This window comes from Tricharina praecox (assembly GCF_024521635.1).
Source record: "Tricharina praecox strain CBS 144465 chromosome Unknown BZA05scaffold_9, whole genome shotgun sequence".
In the NCBI taxonomy this organism is placed as follows: domain Eukaryota; kingdom Fungi; phylum Ascomycota; class Pezizomycetes; order Pezizales; family Pyronemataceae; genus Tricharina; species Tricharina praecox.
In genome coordinates this window covers 1,184,009-1,205,787 of record NW_026250411.1, presented here as the reverse complement: position 1 = coordinate 1,205,787, position 21,779 = coordinate 1,184,009, and the positions used below count along the sequence as shown (strand labels likewise).

At 54.7% G+C, this 21,779-nt stretch overlaps 10 protein-coding genes across 10 annotated transcripts; 5 read left to right on the top strand and 5 right to left on the bottom strand.

The window, feature by feature from the left end:
• Window positions 1-351: 351 nt before the first annotated feature.
• On the bottom strand, window positions 352-1,633 carry BZA05DRAFT_435709 (eukaryotic mitochondrial regulator protein-domain-containing protein). The gene is made up of 2 exons (XM_051486377.1): window positions 1,063-1,633; window positions 352-1,003 (listed from the first exon to the last, which is right to left on the bottom strand). The coding sequence occupies exons 1-2, from the start codon at window positions 1,564-1,566 to the stop codon at window positions 494-496; spliced, it is 1,014 nt and encodes a 337-aa protein (XP_051340593.1). The 5' UTR covers window positions 1,567-1,633; the 3' UTR covers window positions 352-493.
• Window positions 1,634-1,753: 120 nt separating this feature from the next.
• BZA05DRAFT_473363 (uncharacterized protein) lies at window positions 1,754-5,593 on the top strand. Its single transcript, XM_051488065.1, has 3 exons — window positions 1,754-1,868; window positions 1,930-2,000; window positions 2,062-5,593. The coding sequence occupies exons 1-3, from the start codon at window positions 1,814-1,816 to the stop codon at window positions 5,470-5,472; spliced, it is 3,537 nt and encodes a 1,178-aa protein (XP_051340592.1). The 5' UTR covers window positions 1,754-1,813; the 3' UTR covers window positions 5,473-5,593.
• Window positions 5,594-6,850: 1,257 nt separating this feature from the next.
• On the bottom strand, window positions 6,851-7,704 carry BZA05DRAFT_395491 (uncharacterized protein). The gene is made up of 2 exons (XM_051483444.1): window positions 7,556-7,704; window positions 6,851-7,498 (listed from the first exon to the last, which is right to left on the bottom strand). The coding sequence occupies exons 1-2, from the start codon at window positions 7,599-7,601 to the stop codon at window positions 6,957-6,959; spliced, it is 588 nt and encodes a 195-aa protein (XP_051340591.1). The 5' UTR covers window positions 7,602-7,704; the 3' UTR covers window positions 6,851-6,956.
• Window positions 7,583-9,099, top strand: BZA05DRAFT_352259 (uncharacterized protein). The gene has a single exon (XM_051481313.1). The coding sequence runs from the start codon at window positions 8,057-8,059 to the stop codon at window positions 8,915-8,917; it is 861 nt and encodes a 286-aa protein (XP_051340590.1). The 5' UTR covers window positions 7,583-8,056; the 3' UTR covers window positions 8,918-9,099.
• An 82-nt stretch (window positions 9,100-9,181) lies between these two features.
• Window positions 9,182-11,083, top strand: BZA05DRAFT_277999 (DNA repair protein rad9). The gene is made up of 2 exons (XM_051480298.1): window positions 9,182-10,682; window positions 10,732-11,083. Exons 1-2 carry the CDS (start codon window positions 9,255-9,257, stop codon window positions 10,750-10,752), a joined length of 1,449 nt encoding a protein of 482 aa, XP_051340589.1. The 5' UTR covers window positions 9,182-9,254; the 3' UTR covers window positions 10,753-11,083.
• A 51-nt stretch (window positions 11,084-11,134) lies between these two features.
• Window positions 11,135-12,443, bottom strand: BZA05DRAFT_429856 (uncharacterized protein). Its single transcript, XM_051486143.1, has 2 exons — window positions 11,905-12,443; window positions 11,135-11,874 (listed from the first exon to the last, which is right to left on the bottom strand). Exons 1-2 carry the CDS (start codon window positions 12,199-12,201, stop codon window positions 11,305-11,307), a joined length of 867 nt encoding a protein of 288 aa, XP_051340588.1. The 5' UTR covers window positions 12,202-12,443; the 3' UTR covers window positions 11,135-11,304.
• A 1,336-nt stretch (window positions 12,444-13,779) lies between these two features.
• Window positions 13,780-15,402, bottom strand: BZA05DRAFT_395487 (WD40-repeat-containing domain protein). Its single transcript, XM_051483443.1, has one exon. It carries the CDS (start codon window positions 15,370-15,372, stop codon window positions 14,188-14,190), a length of 1,185 nt encoding a protein of 394 aa, XP_051340587.1. The 5' UTR covers window positions 15,373-15,402; the 3' UTR covers window positions 13,780-14,187.
• A 71-nt stretch (window positions 15,403-15,473) lies between these two features.
• Window positions 15,474-17,750, top strand: BZA05DRAFT_395485 (uncharacterized protein). Its single transcript, XM_051483442.1, has 2 exons — window positions 15,474-15,563; window positions 15,648-17,750. The coding sequence occupies exons 1-2, from the start codon at window positions 15,556-15,558 to the stop codon at window positions 17,422-17,424; spliced, it is 1,785 nt and encodes a 594-aa protein (XP_051340586.1). The 5' UTR covers window positions 15,474-15,555; the 3' UTR covers window positions 17,425-17,750.
• Window positions 17,751-18,205: 455 nt separating this feature from the next.
• Window positions 18,206-20,185, bottom strand: BZA05DRAFT_395484 (TAFII55 protein conserved region-domain-containing protein). The gene has a single exon (XM_051483441.1). It carries the CDS (start codon window positions 20,100-20,102, stop codon window positions 18,474-18,476), a length of 1,629 nt encoding a protein of 542 aa, XP_051340585.1. The 5' UTR covers window positions 20,103-20,185; the 3' UTR covers window positions 18,206-18,473.
• A 468-nt stretch (window positions 20,186-20,653) lies between these two features.
• BZA05DRAFT_418083 (translocation protein Sec62-domain-containing protein) lies at window positions 20,654-21,564 on the top strand (the record flags this gene model as incomplete). Its single annotated transcript, XM_051485496.1, has 3 exons — window positions 20,654-20,792; window positions 20,846-21,387; window positions 21,454-21,564. The coding sequence occupies 3 exons, from the start codon at window positions 20,654-20,656 to the stop codon at window positions 21,562-21,564; spliced, it is 792 nt and encodes a 263-aa protein (XP_051340584.1).
• Window positions 21,565-21,779: the final 215 nt, after the last annotated feature.

The following is a 21,779-nucleotide window of genomic DNA, read 5'->3' as shown; positions in this document are numbered from 1 at the left end:
ATGCGAGTTGTCTGGGGCGAAAGATTAGCAACATGTAGGGTGCGCCGATATATCTTTTTGCCATTTCTACCTACACTGGAGGATAGTGGGGGATAGGGAAGCCCGGTCGGACTAGCCACTTTCGACGGTCTAAAGGGGCAGGAATACGGGCGTGAGAACGTGTGAGAATCAATTCATTATCCAGGAATGGGCGTGTACTTCTTTAACCTGTCATGGCGTAACACGGTCGAGTGCGGGGTGATGGAGCAAAAAACAGTATCTACTCCAACTTGCCGGCGGTGTGGGGACAACGAGGATTATGTATATGCCGTATTCGAAGCCTAAACGACCTCGGTTGCTGCGTTCTGTTGGCCTTGGAATTCAAAGGTAGTATTTTTATCTATCCGATGTGGGGTGGAGGTTTCCACCAACTTTGCTAGATGATGGCAACGCCGCACTGTCTATCTGATGATACAGCCATGTATATTTTACAATTTCCTCCCATATATCCCATCTACAACACACGTGTAGGAATCTTGACCTGCCCCTTCTTCCGATCCTGGTGCGGTACACCATATCTGAATCCAACCCTACCAGTGGTAGCAGTAGTCAACCTCCAAGCCCAGCGCCCCTTCTCGATGACCTGTCCACTCTTTTCCTTGCGCTCCTTCTCCTTGCGCTCCTTCTCCTCGCGTCTGACCATTGCTTGACGATCTCTCTCCCGCTGCATATCCACACGCGCGGTGTTGTCGAGACCAGCGAACTTCTCGCGCTGAAGAACGATCAGATCCGGGTGGGGGACGGATTCTTCGGTCGGAGGCAGGCCGAACTCCTTTCCTGCGTCGGCGCGGGTGAATATTCGCGACTCCGAGACGGGAACGAAGGCTTGTCTGTGCGAAAATTGGTGGGATTGCATGTCCTGTAGACCCTCGTGGAAGGTCTGGGTCTGACCCTTGGGCGAGAGCTGCGTCACGGGGAGCATGGTGTGGAGGGCCTTGGTGAGGTATGTAGCGATAGGTTTTCCCTATGCGCAGAGGATGGTGAGCCGGGTGTAAGAAGACACGCCGGGAAACGGCCGCTCACCTCCTTGATCCACTCCTTCTCGACTGCCTTCAGTCTCGCCACCGCTGCGACACGCTCTAGGCTCACACCCAGTCCAGCGCTGACAGCACGAACGCTGTTGCCACCCTCCATAACCCGACTATAGATCTCCTCCTTCAGTTCCTCACTGAGCACCGGATGACTGCGGAAGGCATGGTTGAGCGGGAACGGGACGTTGAGCTTGTCCTTGTCGGTACCCAGTCGCTGCCACGTCTTGCGGTCGTACGATGTGATGTAGTTCATCTCGTTGTATAGCGGCTTCTTGAAGTTCCGTCCAGGACCGCTCATCCACTCGTTGAACTCGTCGCGAGCTACTTTATTGAGGTCAATCGCATCATCGTCAACGGCGGTGGGCTTCTCGGCATCGCTGCTCGCAGCAGGCTTCTTCGCTTTGCCGGCATAGCAGCGGACTCCCCGTGATGCGGAGTAGGCTAGCGCTCCCAACGGGGCGGTGGTGGTTGCAAGGAGCCGTATCCTCGGCGGCATAGCTGATGTGTGATTGTGGTTCCGGGGGAGAGTCGTCAGGATACTTTTTCGTGCTTGGTCGTTGGTGGCCGTTGCCGCGTGGGGTTCGGATTGAGTGCAGGGTAATTTTCGGCGCCAACAATCCCTGTCGTCGCGGGGAGAGCGTCGAACGCAAAAAAAGTTGTTCAGAGCCGTGTCTCACTCGGTACGCTTCTCGCAGACATAACTTCAACTCGACGTTCTCTCTGCCGCCGAGAGTACCACAGTCATGGACCAATCCAACAGGGCCCATCGCCCAGTGAAAGAGAAGAAGAAGCATACTGGTACGGACAGCTTCACTTATTCCACGGGAAGTCTTACCTAGCTAACATTCTTCGTGGCAAGGTGTTAACCCAAAGGCTTTTTCGTTCGCAAATCCCGGAAAACTTCAGAAGCAGGCGACAAGATCTCACGATGTACTTCTCATTCTTGAACTATTCGTAGCAGCGGAGGAAGCTAATGTAATTTGCACGCCAGGTTAAAGAAAAGCGACTCCATGTTCCCATGGTGGACCGTCTCCCCGAGGAGGCGCCACCAGTTATCGTCTCGGTCGTCGGTCCACCCGGAGTCGGGAAAACCACCCTGATCAAGTCCCTCGTCAAGCGCTACAGCAAACACACCCTCACGACGATACAAGGACCGATCACTGTTGTCACCGGAAAGCGGCGGCGCCTTACTTTCCTCGAGTGCGACAACTCCCTCGCCTCCATGATCGATGTTGCCAAGATCGCCGACTACGTTCTTCTCCTCATCGATGGAAATTTCGGATTTGAGATGGAGACTATGGAGTTCCTGAACATCCTGGCGCCGCACGGTATGCCTAGCAACATCTTCGGAATCCTGACGCATCTGGATCTGTTCAAGAGCCCGTCGATGTTGCGCGCGACGAAGAAGCGATTAAAGCACAGATTCTGGTCTGAGCTTTACAACGGCGCGAAGCTTTTCTACCTCTCCGGTGTCATCAACGGCCGCTACCCTGATCGCGAGATCCACAACTTGTCCCGTTTCATTTCGGTCATGAAAAACCCCCGTCCGATCATCTGGAGAAACTCGCACTACTACATGCTGGCGGATCGGATGGTAGATCTGACAGATCCGGTGAAAATGGAAGAGGATGAGAAGTGTGATCGCACGGTGGCGCTATACGGCTATGTTCGTGGTCTTAATTTTCCCGCTGAGGGCGGAAGAGTTCATGTTCCTGGTGTCGGCGATCTCAATGTTCAGAGTGTTGAGTCGCTCCCGGACCCATGTCCTACACCATACCGGACGCAGGCAGAAGGAAAGGGCCGGAGGCGACTGGGTGAGAAACAGAAGCTATTGTATGCGCCTATGAGTGATGTCGGTGGTGTGTTGGTGGATAAGGATGCCGTGTACATCAACGTTCCGTCACAGAACTTCATGGAGGGCGAAGAACAGGGAATGGGAGAGCGCCTGGTCGTCAGCCTTCAGAAGGGCAAGAAGCCGGGTTTCGGAGCGAAGGGAGTGCAGATCTTCTCGAACGGTGAGATGCTGCAGAATGTCACCGAAGAGGAGGCGGAGGAAGAGGAACCAGAAGTGGGAAATGTTGGAAGAAAGCACCGGCGAACTGCACGAATGCCGGACAGCAAAGACGCCGACGACGAAGAAATGTTGGATGACAACGACGAGGAGGAAGAGAACGAGGAGTTTGCATCCGACGACGAAGAGGAGGACGATGAGGATGAGACGACGGTGCGAAGGAAGGCTGGTCGTGCGTTCCGTAACGACGAAGATGCGGCTGCTGGAGAGGCCGAGTTGGAGTTCGCAGACAGTGATTCTGACCTGGGCTCTGTGTCTGACCGCTCGGATATCGAGTTGGACGATGGCGATATCGAGGACGAGTCCGACGATGGCGAGGCGCCCCGTTGGAAGCAAAACCTCTCAGATAATGCACGGGCCTTGTGGCAGGAATCACGAGGTGGATTCGGCCGAATACAGGACCTGTGCAGAGTCCTCTACGATGAAAGCATATCTCCTGTCGAGGCTATTTCTAAGTGGAAGGGCGATAAAATTATCCCAACAGAAATCAAAGAAGAAGCTAACGACGACGACGATGATGATAACTTCTTCAAGAAGATAGAGGATCAGGATGAGGACGAGGAAGCCAACGCGGCTAAGAAGATCGCAGACCGGACACTACCTCACTATGACCTTGACAAGCTCGAGCAAAAGTGGAGTGAGGTCGACGCTCTTGATAGTCTACGCCGGCGATTCATCACTGCCAATCTTGTTGACGACAAGGAAAATGGTGATGACGATGATGATGAAGAATTTGGAGGCTTTAAGGACGACAATGATGAGGGTGATGGAGCGTTCGAGGATCTCGAGACAGGAGAAGTACATGGAGAGGGTGACGGCGATGAGGATGACGGTGATGAGGATGATGGTAATGAGGGTGATGATGATGAGGAGGGTAATGAGGAGGATTCTCTGGAGGCCGAACGAGCTCGCAACGCCCGTAAAAAGGAAGAGCTGCGTCTCCGGTTTGAGGAAGAGGACCGAGAGGGAGTGAACAACGACAAAGCCGGTATGCGCGACGGCGATGACCAACAATTCGGCGAGGACGACTGGTACGACGCGCAAAAGGCTGCATTCACCAAACAGCTGGCTGTCAACGCCTCCGAATTCGAGGAGATGGATGAGATCACACGTATGAAGATTGAAGGATACAAGGCCGGATCCTATTGCCGTGTAATCCTTTCTGATATGCCGTGTGAATTCGTTACACATTTTGACCCCAAGTATCCGATCATCGTTGGAGGTCTTACGCCCACAGAAGATCGTTTCGGATTCCTACAAGTCAGAATAAAGAGACATCGCTGGCATAAGAAGATCCTCAAGACCAACGATCCTCTCATTTTCTCTCTCGGCTGGAGACGATTCCAAAGTATACCCATCTACTCCACCTCCGACTCGCGTACACGAAACCGAATGCTCAAGTACACTCCCGAGCACATGCACTGCTTCGGTACCTTCTATGGTCCTCTGATCGCCCCCAACACTGGTTTCTGCGCTGTGCAGTCTCTGCATGGCAAGACGCCCGGTTTCCGCGTGGCAGCTACAGGAGTCGTCCTCAACGTCGACCAGAGCACCGACATCGTCAAGAAGCTCAAACTCACCGGTGTACCCTACAAGATCTTCAAGAACACTGCATTCATCAAGGACATGTTCAACTCCTCTCTTGAAATTGCCAAATTCGAGGGCGCTGCCATCCGCACCGTTTCCGGCATCAGGGGTCAAATTAAGCGCGCGCTGTCCGCCGCCGAAGGCCACTACCGTGCCACCTTCGAAGACAAGGTCCTCATGAGCGACATCGTCTTCCTGCGCGCCTGGTACCCCGTCAAGCCGCGTGCCTTCTACAACCCCGTCACCAACCTCCTCGAGTCCAGTGAAGGCAAGGAGTGGCGCGGTATGCGCGTCACCGGACAAGTGCGAGCAGAACAGGGTCTCACGGCGCCCATCAACGCCAACTCCACCTACAAACCGATTGCGCGTGAAACTCGTCGCTTCAACCCTCTGCGCGTGCCAAAGGCCGTCCAGAAGGAGCTGCCGTTCAAGAGTCAGATCATGGCAATGAAGCCGCAGCAGAAGAAGGGCTATCTGGCGAAGCGTGCGGTTCTGCCCACTAAAGAGGAGAGCCGTGCCAGGGATCTGCTCCAGAAGGTGTTGACGCTGGATAAGGAGAAGGTGGCGAAGCGGAAGGAGAAGAAGGCCATTGCCAACGTTAAGCACAAGAAGAAGGTCGAGGCCGGGCTTGAGAAGAAGGCGGCGAGGGAAAAGAGAGAGAAGGATGAGTACTGGGCAAAGGAGGGCAAGAAAAGGAAGAGTAGTGGTGATGGTGGTAGAGGGAAGAGGAGTAAGACGGACTAGTTGGCTGGCCGAATGCTTTACGAGTTAATGGTCGAGTCGGCTTGTGATACTGTATAAATAATTCCTTACTGTTTAGAATAAAGAAGAGGGGGACAAAATTTACGGTAACGTTATGGCCTTGATAATAAACGTATATTTTGCTGCGAGGTTACATTAGTGACGCCCTTGCTTACATTATGAATCCAACCAAAGCGCGTGTTTACGGTCTATCAACAATCATCTATGCACAGATTCCATAGAACTTACTTCCTACTGTAGATGTTGCTCCCCTTGTTCCTCAGAGTACACCCATGCCAAGAAGTGGTAGTAGGGCTCGTAAAAGTTTGGGTTGAATTGATATTGCAGTGATCCAATCTGAGGTCCTGGGTACCTTGGCTCGTGAGTTGTGAACAGTGCTGGGTGAAGTTGAATGAACACTGAACTTTGAAGCCTGAGTTGAACGAGGGTCCAACAATGTTGTGGACAGCACTAAAACGCGGATCGCTGTCAGCCACATTTTGGCACCGTGTGATATTTCATGTAGGTGATCAGAGACTCCGGCGCCAGGGACTCGCCAACGGGTGACCCACTCCCAGCACAAACATCTCTTGATCTCCATCAATAATTGTCCGAACGTAGGCTCCGTTCATCTCACCATTATCTCATCCTGCTACCACACAAAGTTGAAGACCATTATTTCACTAATAATTTGAGGTGGCAAGTGTTCATCTCAACCCATTATCTCGCTATTATGTCAAGTAGGGCTGCGCCACACAAAAAAAAGGGGGAGTCTCCATCGACAACCTCAACCACTACCATCACCACCACCATGACGCGAAAATCAACGAGAGTATAGATATTTCAACAACTAGAACAGCAAAAACTCCTGCATCGGCAGAAAACTTGATTCTTCGGAAGAATTTGCAACTTCTGGAAGCTGAAGACTATGGAAGCAATGGTTTTTATTACACGCGTCATTCGGGAAGCATTGCCAGAGTCAATCAACTCATACAGTTACTATAGAGTCATTGAAAGAATGACTCTAGTAATGGGAGGAATGGCTCTAGTCAATGAACAGGAATGATTCCAGTCACCGAGCAGGAATGACTGAGTAAATCCGCGAGATTCCTAGTGGAAAATTTTTCCATCGCATTTGAGGCTCTAGGACCCTGTTACATAATGGTTCACCAGCAGTAGATGTGGCGTTGCTTCAGAAGTCTGGGCGCCGAAACCACCGAAACGACATAATACGAGATAATGCTAAAAGCATTATGTCGCGCTACGTGCTTGGCATATCCAGATAATGAGATAATGGCGAGATGAGCGGAGCCTTAATAAGACTTATAGTGAAGCTGAGAAGTAGAAGAATACAATAATTAAGGAAAACACAAGAAGTGAATACCGGTTCTAAGAGAAAAGCTGCTAACCTTCCTTCTCCCACTCGACGTCCGTATACCAACAGTGATGGCTAGCAGCATTATCCTCCATCAAGATCAAATCTGGATTCACACCCAGCCGTTCCCGGTAGACTTCAAACCACGTTCATTGAGAGCCGTGAGGATGGTCTGTTTACTGACGTATTCTAGACGTGCTTCACATTGTAGCTCTACAAGTGTCATCTTCCGAGTCTCAAAGTCCCGCTCGACAGTTGCAACCAGACAATCCTTTTCCTCCTCCGTAAGGGCTGGGGGACGGCCTGTCGACTTGCCCGGTGCCGATGCAGCAAGCAACTCTGCTAATGACAGCTCTCCACATGCAACAACCTCCACCTCTTGCGAGTTCTGCATGTCACTGGGGGTGTTGTTGTTGGCCTCGTGGGGGTTGCCGATATCGAGGGAGTTGCCGATATCGAGGGAATTGCTGGTATCGAGGGGACTTGTGGTATTCTTTTGTCTGTTCGTCCTTGCTATCTTCTCGGCACGATTGCAAATGTTTTGCACTGCGGTCTTCGAGACTTTGACATGCTGTGCTATTTGCCGGACGGACAAGTTCGTCATGTAGCGCATTGTAAGGATTGCCCCCCGCTGTGTAGCATTTATGGTAGGTGCTGCATTGAATTGAATTAGTTCTCTATCAGTATTCACATTTCCCGGACCCTTCTTACCTTTCGCTCGCCGCAATCGCCTAGGTGTTGCTATTGTTGGTGCCATGATGTATTGTATTCTACCATCTACAGAATTCTCCCGTGGACGACAGAAAATAGGGGCACCTTACGCCCATCTGCACTTACACGTCACGCCCTGCCGCAACCACGCCCAGCCGCACCAGCCACATCAGCCATGTCACAACCACTGGCACAGCATTGTTGGATAAGCGAGTATCACAGCCCTACACACTCTACGTACTTTACGTGCAGCACACCACTGGAGCTCTCCCGGTCAGACTCAACGAACTCCAAACACCATCACCCACTACCGTCGCTACCATACCACCAACGCTCTTCATCCGCCACCACGACATCCCTCACACTTCCCTATTCACGTACCTCTTCCACCGTTCTTCACGCCGAAAAGCATAGCAACACTGCCACCGCGCGTCGGCTCAGCACCTTAACGCGCAAGCTTCCCGCCCTTCACCCACCGGTCACCATCCATACACCGTCACCATGTCGCTCCAACGCTCAGCGGCGGACTTCAAGTCGTCGATGTCCTCGGCGGCGAACCTTTTTCCCTCGCGGCCCAAGCCCGTCCAAAAAGCCCAGCAAGCTCCCGCAGAACCCACACAGCCGCCACCTCCGGCCGCAAAGCGGAAGCGTCCCAATACCAACACCCCCGTCGTTGCCGCAAGCGCACAGGTGTACCAACAGCCATCCATCAACTCCCTCGCTGGGCAGCACTTGATGACGCAAGTTGTGCATGCGCAGACATACCTCAAGGAGAAGGAGCGACCGCTACGGCCTGAGGACGTCGCCTCGTACCTGTCACTTCCGCTCACCTCCGAGGTATTCCAGGTGTTGCGCGAAAACTCGAATCCGAGGATTCACTACGATGCCGATGCAGATACGTTCGAGTTCCGGCCGTTGCACAATATACGGAGCAAGACCGATCTGTTGGCGTTTCTGCAACGGCAGACGACGGCGCAGGGACTGGCGGTGAAGGAGTTGAAGGAGGGGTGGGCGGGTGCTATTGATGCTGTTGATGTCCTTGAGAAGAGTGGTGATATCCTTGTTGTCAGGACGAAGAAGGAGAATCAGCCGCGTATGGTATGGGGCAACGATAAGACGCTCACATGTGAGGTCGACGATGAGTTTAGGGATTTGTGGCATGGGATAAAGATTCCGCCGGCGGCAGAGTTGGTGGGTGAGCTTGAGGGTATGGGATTGAAGCCTGCAAGCGTCGATCCGAGTACCCTCAAAGTGGAGGTCAAGAAGCAGCAGAAGAGGAAGCGTGCTGTTAACCGGAGGGGCAAGGTTAGCAATGTGCACATGAGCGGTATCCTGAAGGACAGTAAGGATCTGCGTAAGTAGGTGTTTGGCTCGATAGAGGGACTTGTTGCCTTTTTTGGCATTGTTGATGAATGGTGGCCTCCAGTGGTGGAATGCTCCGTAATGGCTGGTTGGTTGTGCTATGTGGGCTATTATCTGTAGTAATGGAGTGCACTACAATGGCTAGATGTGTTTGCTTGCCATGTCGATAGATTTTGTTCAAGTCTTGTGTTTTTCACACATTATTGAGCATTTTCCTACGATGACCCTGTTGCCAGCGTAGAGCGTGAACTGGGAACTCTCTCACGTGCACTCAAGACGCGTACCTACTAAACACGTCTCCCTCACACCCTACAACCAATCCACCACCACCACCGCGATGACGACTCTCTCCTTCACGCTCTCCCCACAATCCACCCAGCACCTTCACGAAACGCTCTCCTGCCTGTCAAAATTCAGCGACCAAATCTCCCTCGAGGCACGCCGCCACCAACTCTGTGTCTCCGCGCTAAACTCCACCAAATCCGCCTACGCCGCCTTCCACCTCAGCGCAGACCGCTTCTTCACCGAGTACACGTACATCCCGCCACCGAACACGCGGCGCGACGCCGCGGCCGGCGACCGCTTCACCTTCCGGCTCCAAGCCAAAGCGCTCCTAGCCGTATTCCGCCTCCGAGAGGCCAAAGACAAGGGCACGAACATCTCGAAATGCGAAGTGCGCCTGTGCCTGGACCCGGCGCGGCTGGCCGTCAGGATGTGGTGCCACCACGGCGCGCTGAAGATGTACAAACTCACGTTCGAGGAGGTCGACATCCAGCATGCGATCTTTGATCGCGCGTCGGCGCCCCAGCGCTGGAGGATCTCTGCTGCCCTGCTGAAGGAGTACATGGAGCATTTCGGGCCGCGCGCGGAGCAGCTGGATATTTCCTCGTCGATATCGACTGGCCGGGCTGCGTTCACTAGCTTCACGGAGAAGTTGATCGATGGGAAGGAAATCCTCAAGCAGCCGCTGCAGACGAGTGTTGCGCTAGACACAGCGGATTTTGAGGAGTTTGTGGTGGCGGATGGGTTGCATATCGCGGTTAGTTTGAAGGATTTCAAGGCCATTACGGCTCATGCGGCCTCACTAGAGGTGGCGGTTGAAGCGTGGTATGATAAGCCTGGGAGACCAATGCAGATCGCATATGTGAGAGATGGGATGGAGGTGTTGTTTACGCTCATGACGGCGGCAGATGTGAGATCCAGCCAGAATTTTGCGGCGATGGGGAGGATTGTAGCTGTACAGAGGGAGCGACAGCGACCGCCGACGCAGGAGGAGCAATGGGAACATGAACGGCAGCAGAGCCAGCAGCAACAAAGTCAACAGCAGCAGCAACAGAGTCAACAGCAGCAGCAACAGAGTCAACAGCAGCAACCACAAAGCGAACACACCACTCAACCCCAAGAAACGCCCTCTCACAGCAATATCCACCATAGCATCCACACTAACGACAGTGTCCCTCCCGAGAATTCAACAAACTACCAGGCCTCAACGCCTCCTTCGATGATCAAGCCTGAGCCTGTCACCCCCGGGGCCGGTGTCGCGGCCGAAGTCCCACTATTCCTCAACTTCTCCGAGGACGACGACGACGATGACGACATATTATCCAACAATCTTGATAACGAGCTTGGGAGCGTCAGCCTCGGATGGGATACGCAGGTTGCCAGGCTGGCGCCGAGAACTAGGCCGACTATTGATGATGATGAGGAGGAAGAGCAGGAGGAGGATGAGGAGGGCGTAGGACCAACGCAACAGAGTGCTCCACCGGTAAGTCTTGAGTTCTATAAATATGGAAGAGTGCTGACAGCTGGTGTAGCCGAGAGGGCTGTTTGATTGATCGAGCTGCAACTATCGTTTCAGCCATGTTTTTCTTCTACAGATAACCCTCGTGAAGAGGATGAAGTGTGCACACCACTTTGTTACATCGAGCACCCTGCAATATCAGGAACTGTATCTGCTTGGTCACGGTGGAAGGCATGGGGTTACATCGCCTTTCTACATGTTGCCATGATCTACATAGGCCCCATGCGATTGATGATTCAACGAGCAAATAATGTCGTCTTTCTACAGCCCAGGGAATGTGTGTATGACTATATTTTAGATAGGCTACCTATAAGATCAATGAAGAACAAAAACATTCTCACCTTAATAGGGGATGTCATCACAAGAGGATCACAAAAAAAATGGTCACCGCTCCTATTCTCTGTAGGGATCCATCCATCCATTCAACCAAAACAAAAAACATGATCACCAACCACCAATCCTCCACAAAAACTCGCCAGCAGGCTCAACACATAACTGCAGAGATTCTCAACTCACACGGGCAGATATTCTTGACTAGCTACTGCCCTTCACACGGCTATTCTTACTACAGTCCAGAGAGTGCCGTTTAGATCCGTTGGCCGGTGCGAAAACGGGAGAGGACACCACCGGCAGTGGGGGCTTTCGTGGCAGGCGCTTCGTCGGCGGGGGCGAGAGATGCGCCAGGTGCTACGAGGCTCCCCGGTGCCTCGAGTGCGGGAGGAGCAACGACACCGGCAGCAGTCGCAGCAGTGGCAAGCGGCGGGGCCACAACCGCAGCCGCAGCCGCAGGTGGGGCAGCCCCGGCCGCCGCCGGAGGATCCACAGCACCCACACCCGCCGCAGCAACCATCTGCACGGGCACGCATCCACCAAACGGGCCTGCCCTAGCCGGATTCTGGCAGCGGACCATACAGACACCCGTCATCACACCCGCCGTACCAGTGCACACCATTCCCTCTGGCATCTGCGCGACCAGCGCAAAATCACTCGCCTGGCCGCCGCGTTCGCGGCCGTTCTCGCCGGGGACATTCTGCGAGACCAGCATGGGTTCAAAGCTTTCTCCGGTGGCGGTGGGATCGACCATGCAAGCGTACGGCCCCGCGCCGTCCGCGTTCACTTGGTGCAGCGTCATCGCCACTTGTCCGCCCGGTGATACCTGCGGCAGCCCACCTTTCTACGAAATCACCGCTTGCATCGAGGCGGCGATGTCGATGTCGCCGTTTTGGAGCGTCTCGCCGCACCCTGAGGCGCCGGCCGAGGGCGAGTCGGAGTCCGCCGCGTCCGGGAAGCGTGTGGTGTCCTGCTGGAACGGCCGGCGGCGGGTCCCGTCGCGGGGAGTGGCGGCGTCGACGGCTAGGGCTGTTCCTGAGCCGCCTAAGTCGCCAGTGGCAGCAACGATTACGCCGTGGGCGGAAAGGGAGGAGGATAGGGTGAGGAGAAGGAGGGCGGTCAGGGAGAGGAGGGTGGTGGTGGAGGCGTGCATTTTACAATCAACTGTGAAGCCGGGCAGTCATACGAAAGTCACTCGATAGATGTGGGATGGTAGGTACCTTTAATTGTAGATTACAGGAAGAAAGCCAACGATCAACGTTTTATTGATTAGAAGAGTGGGAGAGAAGAGAAGCTAATCAATAGCTGGAATTGAAAGGGAAAAAAGATGAGAGTAGAGGAGGAAAGCTGCCTGATGATTGGTGTTGTGCTTCTGTGGATAATCGTCAACCAGGGCGTAAGAAGAATGGTTTATATACCAGATCCCTCACGATACATCGAGCCAAATCGTATGGATAGGTAGTTCAGATCGAGGCCCATGATGCAGCAGCGTTCTTCGGAATGTATGTTCGGCATCCATGAGCTCCACCGCCACCGCCGGCGACAGGACAGGACAGGACAGAACAACCATCGTGACCATGCCCCCGTTTCCTGACGGTTTGAAGTAATCCAACCTCCCAATTCCTTCTCCGTTCCCCCTTATCGCCCCGCTATGGTTCACAACAGTATCGTTTCTCACACGGAGCGTCCACCGACTCCCGCCTACCTACACATGTGCTTTTCACGATGAATCAGCGAAGTTGAGGGCTAGATTATCCACTCCCACCCTCACCCTCACCCCATGTGAGGATCTCGAAACCTGCAGAGCCCTGCGGTTTATGTACAGGGTGGAGACAGCAGGGATAACTTTAAACTCACCTTCTTATCCATACGGAGTTGGGCGTGGGGATGTAATGGAATACGTTTCCGAAACATTGACACGAGCCATGTGTAGTTCACTCGGTGTGCGCAGCATCACCGCTTCTACATATATATGTAATCCATTCTGCACTTGCCCACCAGGATCTCGATAAGCTTAAACCGGCGGGGCAATCCATCTGCTATCTGCTCCTCGTTGTGATGGCCGGTGGTGATGATGGTGGAAGTTACACATGTACCATGGGTTATCAAACGTCGGGGCGAAACTTCTCCCCCTTGGAGTTTCCGGAGTCCGGACTGCGGATTCTGGAGGCAAATCGAAGTTTGCCTGAGTGGGGGGTGCGGGGAGTTGATCGTGAACTCGATGGCCGAGCCAGCAGTGAGCATGGGAGAGAGGCCGGACTTTAGGTAGCAGCCAAAAACAGAGCCTATCACCAAGTCCACGCCAGTAGCACGCCGCTCCCACCTAACCAGTAATCCCCTAATGTAGTTCGGAATCTGCCTAAGACGCAGTTGGGTTTCATATTGCCTTTCTCGGGTCAGTGGATTACGGAGCACTACAGGATAGGGCTGCGAACTGAGTTACCGAGGATTCATCCTAGCTATTTTCTACCACTGTCCAGACTAACAATGGTCTGTATGTTAACTATTTGGAAGGCTGGAATCTGGATACCCCGTAAAGCACGAATATCCTTCGTTGGGCCCTGAGAACAGCAAAATTTCGAGCCTTCGGGTCCAGATATTCTAGGCATGTACCTAGGTATGTACATAGAGTACTTGACAGCCTTACAGATGGATACCGTGCGGCGTGGTGGTCACAATCTCCTCTCCCTTCAGCTTCACGACATCCCATATCACGAAGAACTGGTTTTGTGTCTTATTTACCGACTATTCTCTCCTCCGCTATTGGATAACTTGGATAGCTATGGCATATACAGTGATGCACCAGTGACCACAAACTTATTGGCTAAAAACAGCTCCCCGAACTCCCGAATTCCAAGATCTATGTACCCCCAATTGCATGCGGTTGAAACCCAACACTCCCTCCTTCTCAAAGTTCATGAACCTATAGAATCATATCATACACCCCTGGTGACTCTGGATCTGGTTCCATAGCCAAGTCGCCCTATCCCTGAGTACATAGGTATGTACCCCTCGGACCGCCGAGATCACAGATTTTCGACAATCGCTTCGCTTACCGGTAGTGGAGTGCGCATAGTTAATGGTGAGAACCTGGGGTAGATATGTCTGGATTCGAGACCATCCGCGACTCGGCCTCGGCCTAGTAGACCTCCCACAGACTGACCTTCCCATCCTTCGCGCCTCCCGCGATCCAATGCTTTCCACTCTCGCGTCCCACTCTCGCCTCATCCACGCTCAGTGGTCTCGCGACTTCCGTCCCCGCCTGCCCATCTCCCTCTTTGTCCGCAAGAATCTCGGCGAAAGCAACAGCGTAGCACCCAACCGTATGCCACTTCAACACCGCAAGCTCCTTCATGGTCTTCGCCGAGAACACGCGGAACCGTCCGTCCCAGCCCGCAGTAGCAAAGATCTTGCCATCGCTTCTGACAGCAACGGCTTGCTGTCCAGCGTGCTTCGTGTCCACCTTCTTTCCCGCTCCCTCTTGCCCCAATGCATGCCGGACAAGTAGTGCATCCGCTGCAGTGGTAAGAATCCATTCCCCCTGTGGCGCAACGGATAGGCCAAGTACTGGCTGCGTATGCGCCTGTGAGATGTATGTTTCGTTCCATACGCCCTCTTGATGCGAGAAGACAACAACGTGACCGCTTTCGTAGCCGGCGATGAGGGTCAGCACCTCTGCCACCCAGTGGAGGGAGAGGGCCATGGCCATGCCCGTCTGCGTGCTCGCCTGAATGCGTGCGTGAACGCGGGTCGTAGACGGCAGGGAGAAGATATCCACCGCCGCGCTCTCGAGGGGACTGGGAACGGCTATCAGGGTTGGAGTGTAGCCTTCTGTGTCGGGGTCTTCATCGCGGACGGGGCAGTGGGCGAAACCGCAGAAATTGAGGGCGTTCACCGAGAGGGCCGAGACTAACCATGGTGCGCGACCGGTGATGGAGCCGCCGTTGTCAATGGGGAGGGCGCTGGCTACATCGTCGGATGGCCGGGGAAACTTCCATACGCGCAGTTTATGGTCGCGGCCATGTGTGATGATTCGCTGGTCCGTGGAGCCGCTAGGAGACACGGGAGTCCACTCCGCGACGGAGAGGATCGATGCGGTGTGGCTGGCCCAGACCGCGAGCGGCCGGCGCGTGGACAGTGTCCAGAGGATGCAAATTCCGGCGGCATCGGCGCTGAGAAGGTGAGTGTTGTTGCAGAGGAAGGTGAGGGAGTGGATTGGCTGCGCGTGGCCACGGAGGATGTAGCTGGGCTGGAGGGGAGGGTATTTGGCGGGCGGGAGGGCTTTTGGCGGGGGTGGTGTGGGCGGTGGCGGTGGTGGGGACATCTGTTGGTTGCATGGCGGGGCGGCGAGTCGCGCACCTGCAGCTCTTAACGACGGCTGGTTGACGTCAACGAGAATTATTAAGCGTCAACTTCCAGGCTCGGGGGAGGGGTTGACGACACCATCACGAAACATCAAAGCCGTAGACCGAAACCAAAGGAGTGAAGAGAGGTGTTCATAGACTATATGAATCTGTAATCTCCCATCTTCTCGCCCTCCTCCTTCTCCTCCTCTTCCGTAATGCTACTGTCGTTAATCAGCAACCCCACACTCCGCAGACTATCGAAGACCCTCACGCGTCTCCACAGAACACTCGCAATGTCTCCCGGCGTATCACTCAAAGATCTCCCGAAGTCCGCAGCCTTCACATCACGCCTCCCACCCGACGCGGCCTTCCCGACGCCCGCCGCCTCCGCCGCCGCACCCGCAAGCAAGCTCGGACCTCGCCTGGTCAGGGAAGCACTATACACCTACGTCCGGCCAACCTCGTGCACCAAGACCCCCGAGCTTCTCGCCGTTTCTCCCGCCGCCTTCCAATCCCTCGGCCTCTCCCTTTCGGAAGCCGAAAACCCCGAATTTGTACATCTCGTCGCCGGCAACGGCACATACGAAGATGGCGCGGACGAGAACGGCATATACCCCTGGGCGCAATGCTACGGCGGATGGCAATTCGGCCAGTGGGCGGGACAGCTGGGCGACGGGCGCGCGATTTCGCTGTTCGAGGGGACGAATCCCGAGACGGGTGAAAGATACGAAGTGCAGCTCAAGGGCGCGGGACAAACCCCGTACTCGCGCTTCGCGGATGGAAGAGCGGTGCTCCGGAGCTCGATCAGGGAGTTTGTTGTGAGCGAGTACTTGAACTCGATCGGGATTCCGTCGACACGGGCACTGGCGTTGACACTTCTGCCTGGTGAGCAGGTGGCGAGGGAACGCATGGAGCCGTGCGCGATTGTCACGAGGATGGCGCAGAGCTGGATCAGGATCGGCACGTTTGACCTTTTCCGGTTCCGAGGGGATAGGGTGCGGTTGAGGGTACTGTCGGATTATGTGCGCGACGAGGTGTTGCGGATGCCAAAGCAGGAGGGCGTGGATGAGCAGGGCCGGAATCGATACGAAAACATGTACCGCGAGATCGTGAGGAGGAACGCAAAGACCGTGGCGATGTGGCAGGTCTATGGCTTCATGAATGGCGTGTTGAATACCGACAACACATCTGTCCTCGGCCTGTCGCTGGACTTCGGCCCGTTCGCTTTCATGGATGCTTTCGATCCCAGCTACACGCCCAACCACGACGATCACATGCTCCGCTACAGCTTCAGGAACCAACCCACGATAATCTGGTGGAACCTGACACGACTGGGTGAAGATCTCGCGGAGCTACTCGCTGTGCCGGACATCGACGATCCAGTATTCATCGCCGAGGGCGTTAAAGAGGCCGCTGTCGACGAGCTCGTCAGCCGCGCAGAGGCAATCCTCGAGGATATTGGAAACGAGTACAAGACTGTGTTCCTCACCGAGTACAAAACCCTGATGGCGCAGCGAATGGGCTTCAAGACTTGTAAGGAAACGGACATGGACACCATGTTCTCTCCGTGTCTGGACCTGATGCAAAAGTTTGAGCTGGACTTCCACCACGTCTTCCGAAGACTTGCGGAGGTGCCGGTGCGCGGAATCGATTCGGCCAGCGAGGAGGATAATAGCCAACTCGCCAAGTCATTCCACTACAACTCGATCGCTGACCAAGATGGAGCCGACCAGGCGATACTTGAGTTTCTGCGCAGCTACGCTGCACGGCTTGCAGAGGAGGGAGTAGAAGACTCTGACCGCATTCCCGCCCAGAAGAAGCTCAACCCCAAGTTCGTCCCAAAGAACTGGGTGCTGGATGAAATCATTCAGAGGGTTGAGAAAAAGGGTGATCGGCAGGTGCTGAAGGATGTGATGAAGCTGGTAATGAGGCCGTTTGATGATACCTGGGAGGGGGTGGACGACGCCCAGAGGTGGTGTGGTGAAGTGCCGGATGATAGCAGGTCTACTCAGTGTAGTTGCTCGTCTTAGGTGCTCATGTATCAGCTGGGGATATACGATACTTGTGTTGGGTGGTCAGCATTTGCTTTGTGGTTACTTCCAGTCGGAAAACTCTTGGGACTGTCCGAATTATCATGCATAAAACGAGTTTGTGATGATCTAACTTGTGGCGGTGTAGGTACCCACTTGGCCAGATGTTCACACCCAATCACTCACCCTCCAAACTTCACGCCACCAGTATTCTAACTTCTCCTCAGATACCAGCCCAGCTCGGGATATAGCCTTGCGGGCATTACCATAGTCTATGTAGTTATAAGCAGATAGGTTGCATGTAATTAACGATGAAATAAAAACACAATTCTTCTTGAAGACCAACAGCCAACTCCGGCATACCTAGATCCTTCTTCCTGTCTCCCTGCGGAATAGTACCGGCCTGTGCGGCATACTGGCTGTTTCTTGACTTCAGAGTAGTCCCGCAGATTCGTCCGATCTTCCCGTCTCGCCCGCCATGCACATACGGCACGCCTGTAGATACCCCCCGAGCTTCCCGAATCCGGAGGTGCTATGTATCGATGGGAAGACCAGCACCCTCGGCCGTCCCTACCGCTATACTCTATTTCGGTGGGAGTCACAAGCCTCAATGGAAGGCTTAGCAAACGAGTAACACCATGTGGTTGATCGCATCGCCTTGATTGCGAAACATTGAGTGACGATCGACGGTTTATCCCCCGCCAGCTAAGTTTGACAATCTATGAAGAGGGCATCGCTGAAACAGGATCCCCCTACATACCCCCCCCCCCCCCATTGATATCCCTCCCACTTCCAAAAATGAAATAAACCATAAAGAAGGAAAGAAAAACAACGCAAACACCCCAAAATCAAGCAAATAAAATCAAAGCAAACAGAGAAACAGACGCCCATGAACACCTGCAGCCCACATAAAAAAACACAAAAACAGCGACCTATACTGTACAAACAAACAAGCAAGCAAACAATTAAAATCAAGTCACTAATGAAAAATCTCGAACGCGTTCTCCATTCTCAATTGTGATTGATCCCCACTAACCAATGAATCTATTTCACGCGTTCAACTGCGCCAGCATCTCCCTCTTGATATCCAACTGGTTCTGGAATCCGAGAATGACCTTTCCGACGCGCGCCTTGAGCATGGCGTTGCCCATCTTCTCGTACTCCGTAGCCTTGCTCGCGATCATTTCCTCAAGGTCCTGGATCTCCTCCTTGAGCTTCTCCCTCTGCTGCAGCGCCTCCTTTGCCTCGTCCGAGAGCTCGGGCTCCGGCGGGACCACCTCCTCCTCCTCGTCCTCATCGCTGGTTTCGCTCTCGTTGCCGGCGGCCGCATCGTCATCGCCCGCATCGAACAGCGCAGACTCCAGGTCGTTGACGAGGGACTGCTCGTCCATCTCGACGTCGTCGCCATCCTGCGGCGCGTAGAGATATTCGACGTCGGCCTCGCCCTCTGCGTCCTGCTCGTCGTCATACTCCTCTTCTCCTAGCAATGCGTAGTCATCGCCGGCCTCTGACTCCGGAGAACCCTCGCGATCCAGCTCCGCCGCGTCAACGAGGTGGAACTTGGAGTTTTCAGCGACCTCGTCGTCCTTAAGGAGTCGGTCCACTTCGGCCTCGACCGCCTCGATCGTGCGGTTGCTGATCCGCTTCCTGAACCGTCGTTTCCGCGCGTACTGCATTGGCGGGGTGAGGCCGTGCGGGTACTGCTGCTCGCCGTGGTTGAGCTTGACACTCCAGATCTCCTCTTCGTGCGTGAGCCGCTGGGTGACCAGCAGCATCTGGCAGATGTCGGCAACCTTGAAAATGTTCTTCTTGTCGAGGGTTTTGTTCGCCTCGATGACGCACGGGAGGTCGACCAGCGCGGCGGCATACAGGTGGCCACGTACGCACACCACCGCCTTCCGTGGCTCCTTAAACTTCATCCACACATCCGAAGTGACGTTGAGCTCCTTACGCTCAATGACCTCGCGAAGATAGTCGCAGTCCGGGCCTGGTTGCATGCGGAGGATAAAATTCTCTTCGATGGCCGGGTCTTCCTCGCGGTCGGAGGCCTCAGAGTCGTAGCCGTTGCCGGGGTCGTGACGGCGCTTGCGGGACGTGGTGGGTTTCGGTGTGTGCTTCAGTTTGATGGTGGGGGTGCGCGCGGGGCCATTGGCGAAGGGAACATTGGGAAACGGCGCCCCGGCGGCGGCTTGCGCGGCTGCAACGGATGACGAGGTGAGTTTCAATTTCGGCTTTGGTGGACGAGCGACGGCGGACGGCGGCGGTGGGGGCGGAGGCGGCAGTGTCGCTACCGCAGGAGTGTATCCCTTGATCTTGATCTTCGGTATAACACTTGGCAACGGGGTGGATTGCGGCGGCGCGGCATAAGACGGTGTTTGGGGAGGTTCGGCGGCGGTTTTCGCCTTCTTTGTGCGCGGCGGCGCCGGGGTGCCCGCTTCCGAAGCAGTGGTCTTGGAGGATGGTCGGCCTTTCTTAGAGGATTTCACCACCGAGGATTTCTGTTTCGAGGATTTCGGAGGACGCGTAGGGGTTTCAATGGGAGGCGGTGGTCGTGGTTGCTGCTGTTGCGATGGCGTCGCGGATGCAGCGGGGGATCTTGGATTTACCTCCTGCTGCTGCTCCTGCTGAGCTAGATGGAAGGCTTGTAAGGCGGCTGCTCCGATCTTGAGTTTGACCATTCTGCTTGGACGCGAGGCGGGAGACGTCGAACTTCGTGCGGAGTCGCTGGTCGGGGCCGCGATGATTGGTTTTGGGGAGAGGTGACGCGACGTTGAGCTTCGCTTCATGGTTCGCTTCGGGGCTTGGCGAAACTCAAGGTACGGCTTGTTCCGGTGCTCAATGCAGGTGGTGTCGATTCCTGGCGATGGGGCGAAAGGGAATGCGGTCGATGAAAAGAAGAGGAGGGAAGGAAAGGGATGGAGGGGATGGTTTGTTGAAGTGCGAGTTGTGAGTTGGAGTAATTAGAAGTCTTCAGCGTATCGTCGTGAACCATTCCAAAAGACACCACTCACAAATGCTCACTCTGTCTCCAGCTGATCGATCAGATAAGACAACCCTCTCGCGACTGTGTCCTTTTTAGCACCAACACCTAGCAGCAGCGCAGCAAGCAAGCAGGGCATCTCACACCTTCGCATCCCAACTTTAACACGACCTCACCTCACCCTCCCTCCCCCTAACCAACCACCATACCTCAGGACGGAACCTGCACGCAGCGGTAGCAACAGCAGCCATGTCCGGACCTCCAGGAGCCCCCACCGTCCCCACGCCATCCCCCGAGGCCATAGCAGTCGCCGATTTCCTCAAAGGCTCTCCGCAGCTCAAGATCCGCACCTGCATCCTCCAGGGCCAGCGTAAAGACCTCTTCAAAGGTAACTTTCCCCCCATCTCCCCCTAGGTTACTACCAGCTAACGCGGCTCACAGTCAAGCGCGCCATCCGCGCCCTGCAATCCCCCGAGTACGCCAAAGCCTGCGCCAAAAATCCCAAGCTCCCCAAAGTCAGCTCTCCGCAGACAGCGGCGGAAGCGTTCTCGCTGCTCCCACGCTCGCTGCTCGCGCTGCGCGTCACCAAGATCGAAGAAGAAGGTCCCAAAAACCCGAAGCGCGTAAAAGGGCAATGGACGGTCAAGGTGGAGCCGCAGCAGGAGATCCGCGACGACCTGTACTACGCGTTCTTCTACGAGCCCAGGACGTGGGCCATGACGTTCATCGCCGTCGGGCTCGTGCTGGGGCTCTTCGGCGTGGTGCTGTTCCCGCTGTGGCCGCCGATGCTCCGCCTCGGCGTCTGGTACCTCAGCATGGGAATGCTCGGCCTCATCGGTCTGTTCCTTGTCATGAGCATGTTCAGGCTCATCCTCTTTGTCATCACCATGGTCGTTGCCCCGCCTGGCCTCTGGCTGTATCCGAATCTGTTTGAGGACGTCGGGTTCTTCGATTCTTTCCGCCCGATGTGGGCCTGGCATAAGGTATGTTCTCCCCCCTCCCCCCTTCCCGTACCCCAGGAGCTCCCAGATGCTGATGAGATCCCACAGGTCAAGAAGCCCAAAGGAGGCAAAGCCGTGCCCCCCGCAGCGCCCGGCATCTCAGCCCCTTCTGTAGCCGTCATTCCACGGAAGGCCATGGTTGAGGAGGTGCACGAGTAGTTGCGCAGACAAAATGTTATTTCACGTCGGATAGATGGGCTCAGTAAACTGCGCTCCTTTTCTTTTCTCCCTCTGTTTCTTCTACCTAGGCCATGTCCCCCTAATGTGATGTTAGATGTGTTTCCTTGATTCGGTTTCATGGCTGGCAAAAATGAGAGTGCGAGTGGAGTGGAGGTGATCGAATGGATGTCGATGTGTGTCTGCTTTTTTTTTGT

What these genes read in the sequence shown, in the direction of transcription:
- BZA05DRAFT_429856 (XM_051486143.1), bottom strand. Translation starts at nt 12,201, where the DNA reads ATGCACGCCTCCACCACCACCCTCCTCTCCCTGACCGCCCTCCTTCTC. An exon ending in TCGCCGCCTCGATGCAAGCG is followed by an intron (nt 11,875 to 11,904) that starts GTGATTTCGTAG and finishes GGGCTGCCGCAG; the next exon opens with GTATCACCGGGCGGACAAGT.
- BZA05DRAFT_352259 (XM_051481313.1), top strand. Translation starts at nt 8,057, where the DNA reads ATGTCGCTCCAACGCTCAGCGGCGGACTTCAAGTCGTCGATGTCCTCG.
- BZA05DRAFT_277999 (XM_051480298.1), top strand. Translation starts at nt 9,255, where the DNA reads ATGACGACTCTCTCCTTCACGCTCTCCCCACAATCCACCCAGCACCTT. An exon ending in CGCAACAGAGTGCTCCACCG is followed by an intron (nt 10,683 to 10,731) that starts GTAAGTCTTGAG and finishes CAGCTGGTGTAG; the next exon opens with CCGAGAGGGCTGTTTGATTG.
- BZA05DRAFT_395491 (XM_051483444.1), bottom strand. Translation starts at nt 7,601, where the DNA reads ATGGCACCAACAATAGCAACACCTAGGCGATTGCGGCGAGCGAAAG. An exon ending in GCGATTGCGGCGAGCGAAAG is followed by an intron (nt 7,499 to 7,555) that starts GTAAGAAGGGTC and finishes AATTCAATGCAG; the next exon opens with CACCTACCATAAATGCTACA.
- BZA05DRAFT_395487 (XM_051483443.1), bottom strand. Translation starts at nt 15,372, where the DNA reads ATGTCCCCACCACCGCCACCGCCCACACCACCCCCGCCAAAAGCCCTC.
- BZA05DRAFT_473363 (XM_051488065.1), top strand. Translation starts at nt 1,814, where the DNA reads ATGGACCAATCCAACAGGGCCCATCGCCCAGTGAAAGAGAAGAAGAAG. An exon ending in AGAGAAGAAGAAGCATACTG is followed by an intron (nt 1,869 to 1,929) that starts GTACGGACAGCT and finishes CTTCGTGGCAAG; the next exon opens with GTGTTAACCCAAAGGCTTTT. An exon ending in AGGCGACAAGATCTCACGAT is followed by an intron (nt 2,001 to 2,061) that starts GTACTTCTCATT and finishes TTTGCACGCCAG; the next exon opens with GTTAAAGAAAAGCGACTCCA.
- BZA05DRAFT_395484 (XM_051483441.1), bottom strand. Translation starts at nt 20,102, where the DNA reads ATGGTCAAACTCAAGATCGGAGCAGCCGCCTTACAAGCCTTCCATCTA.
- BZA05DRAFT_435709 (XM_051486377.1), bottom strand. Translation starts at nt 1,566, where the DNA reads ATGCCGCCGAGGATACGGCTCCTTGCAACCACCACCGCCCCGTTGGGA. An exon ending in AGAAGGAGTGGATCAAGGAG is followed by an intron (nt 1,004 to 1,062) that starts GTGAGCGGCCGT and finishes CTCTGCGCATAG; the next exon opens with GGAAAACCTATCGCTACATA.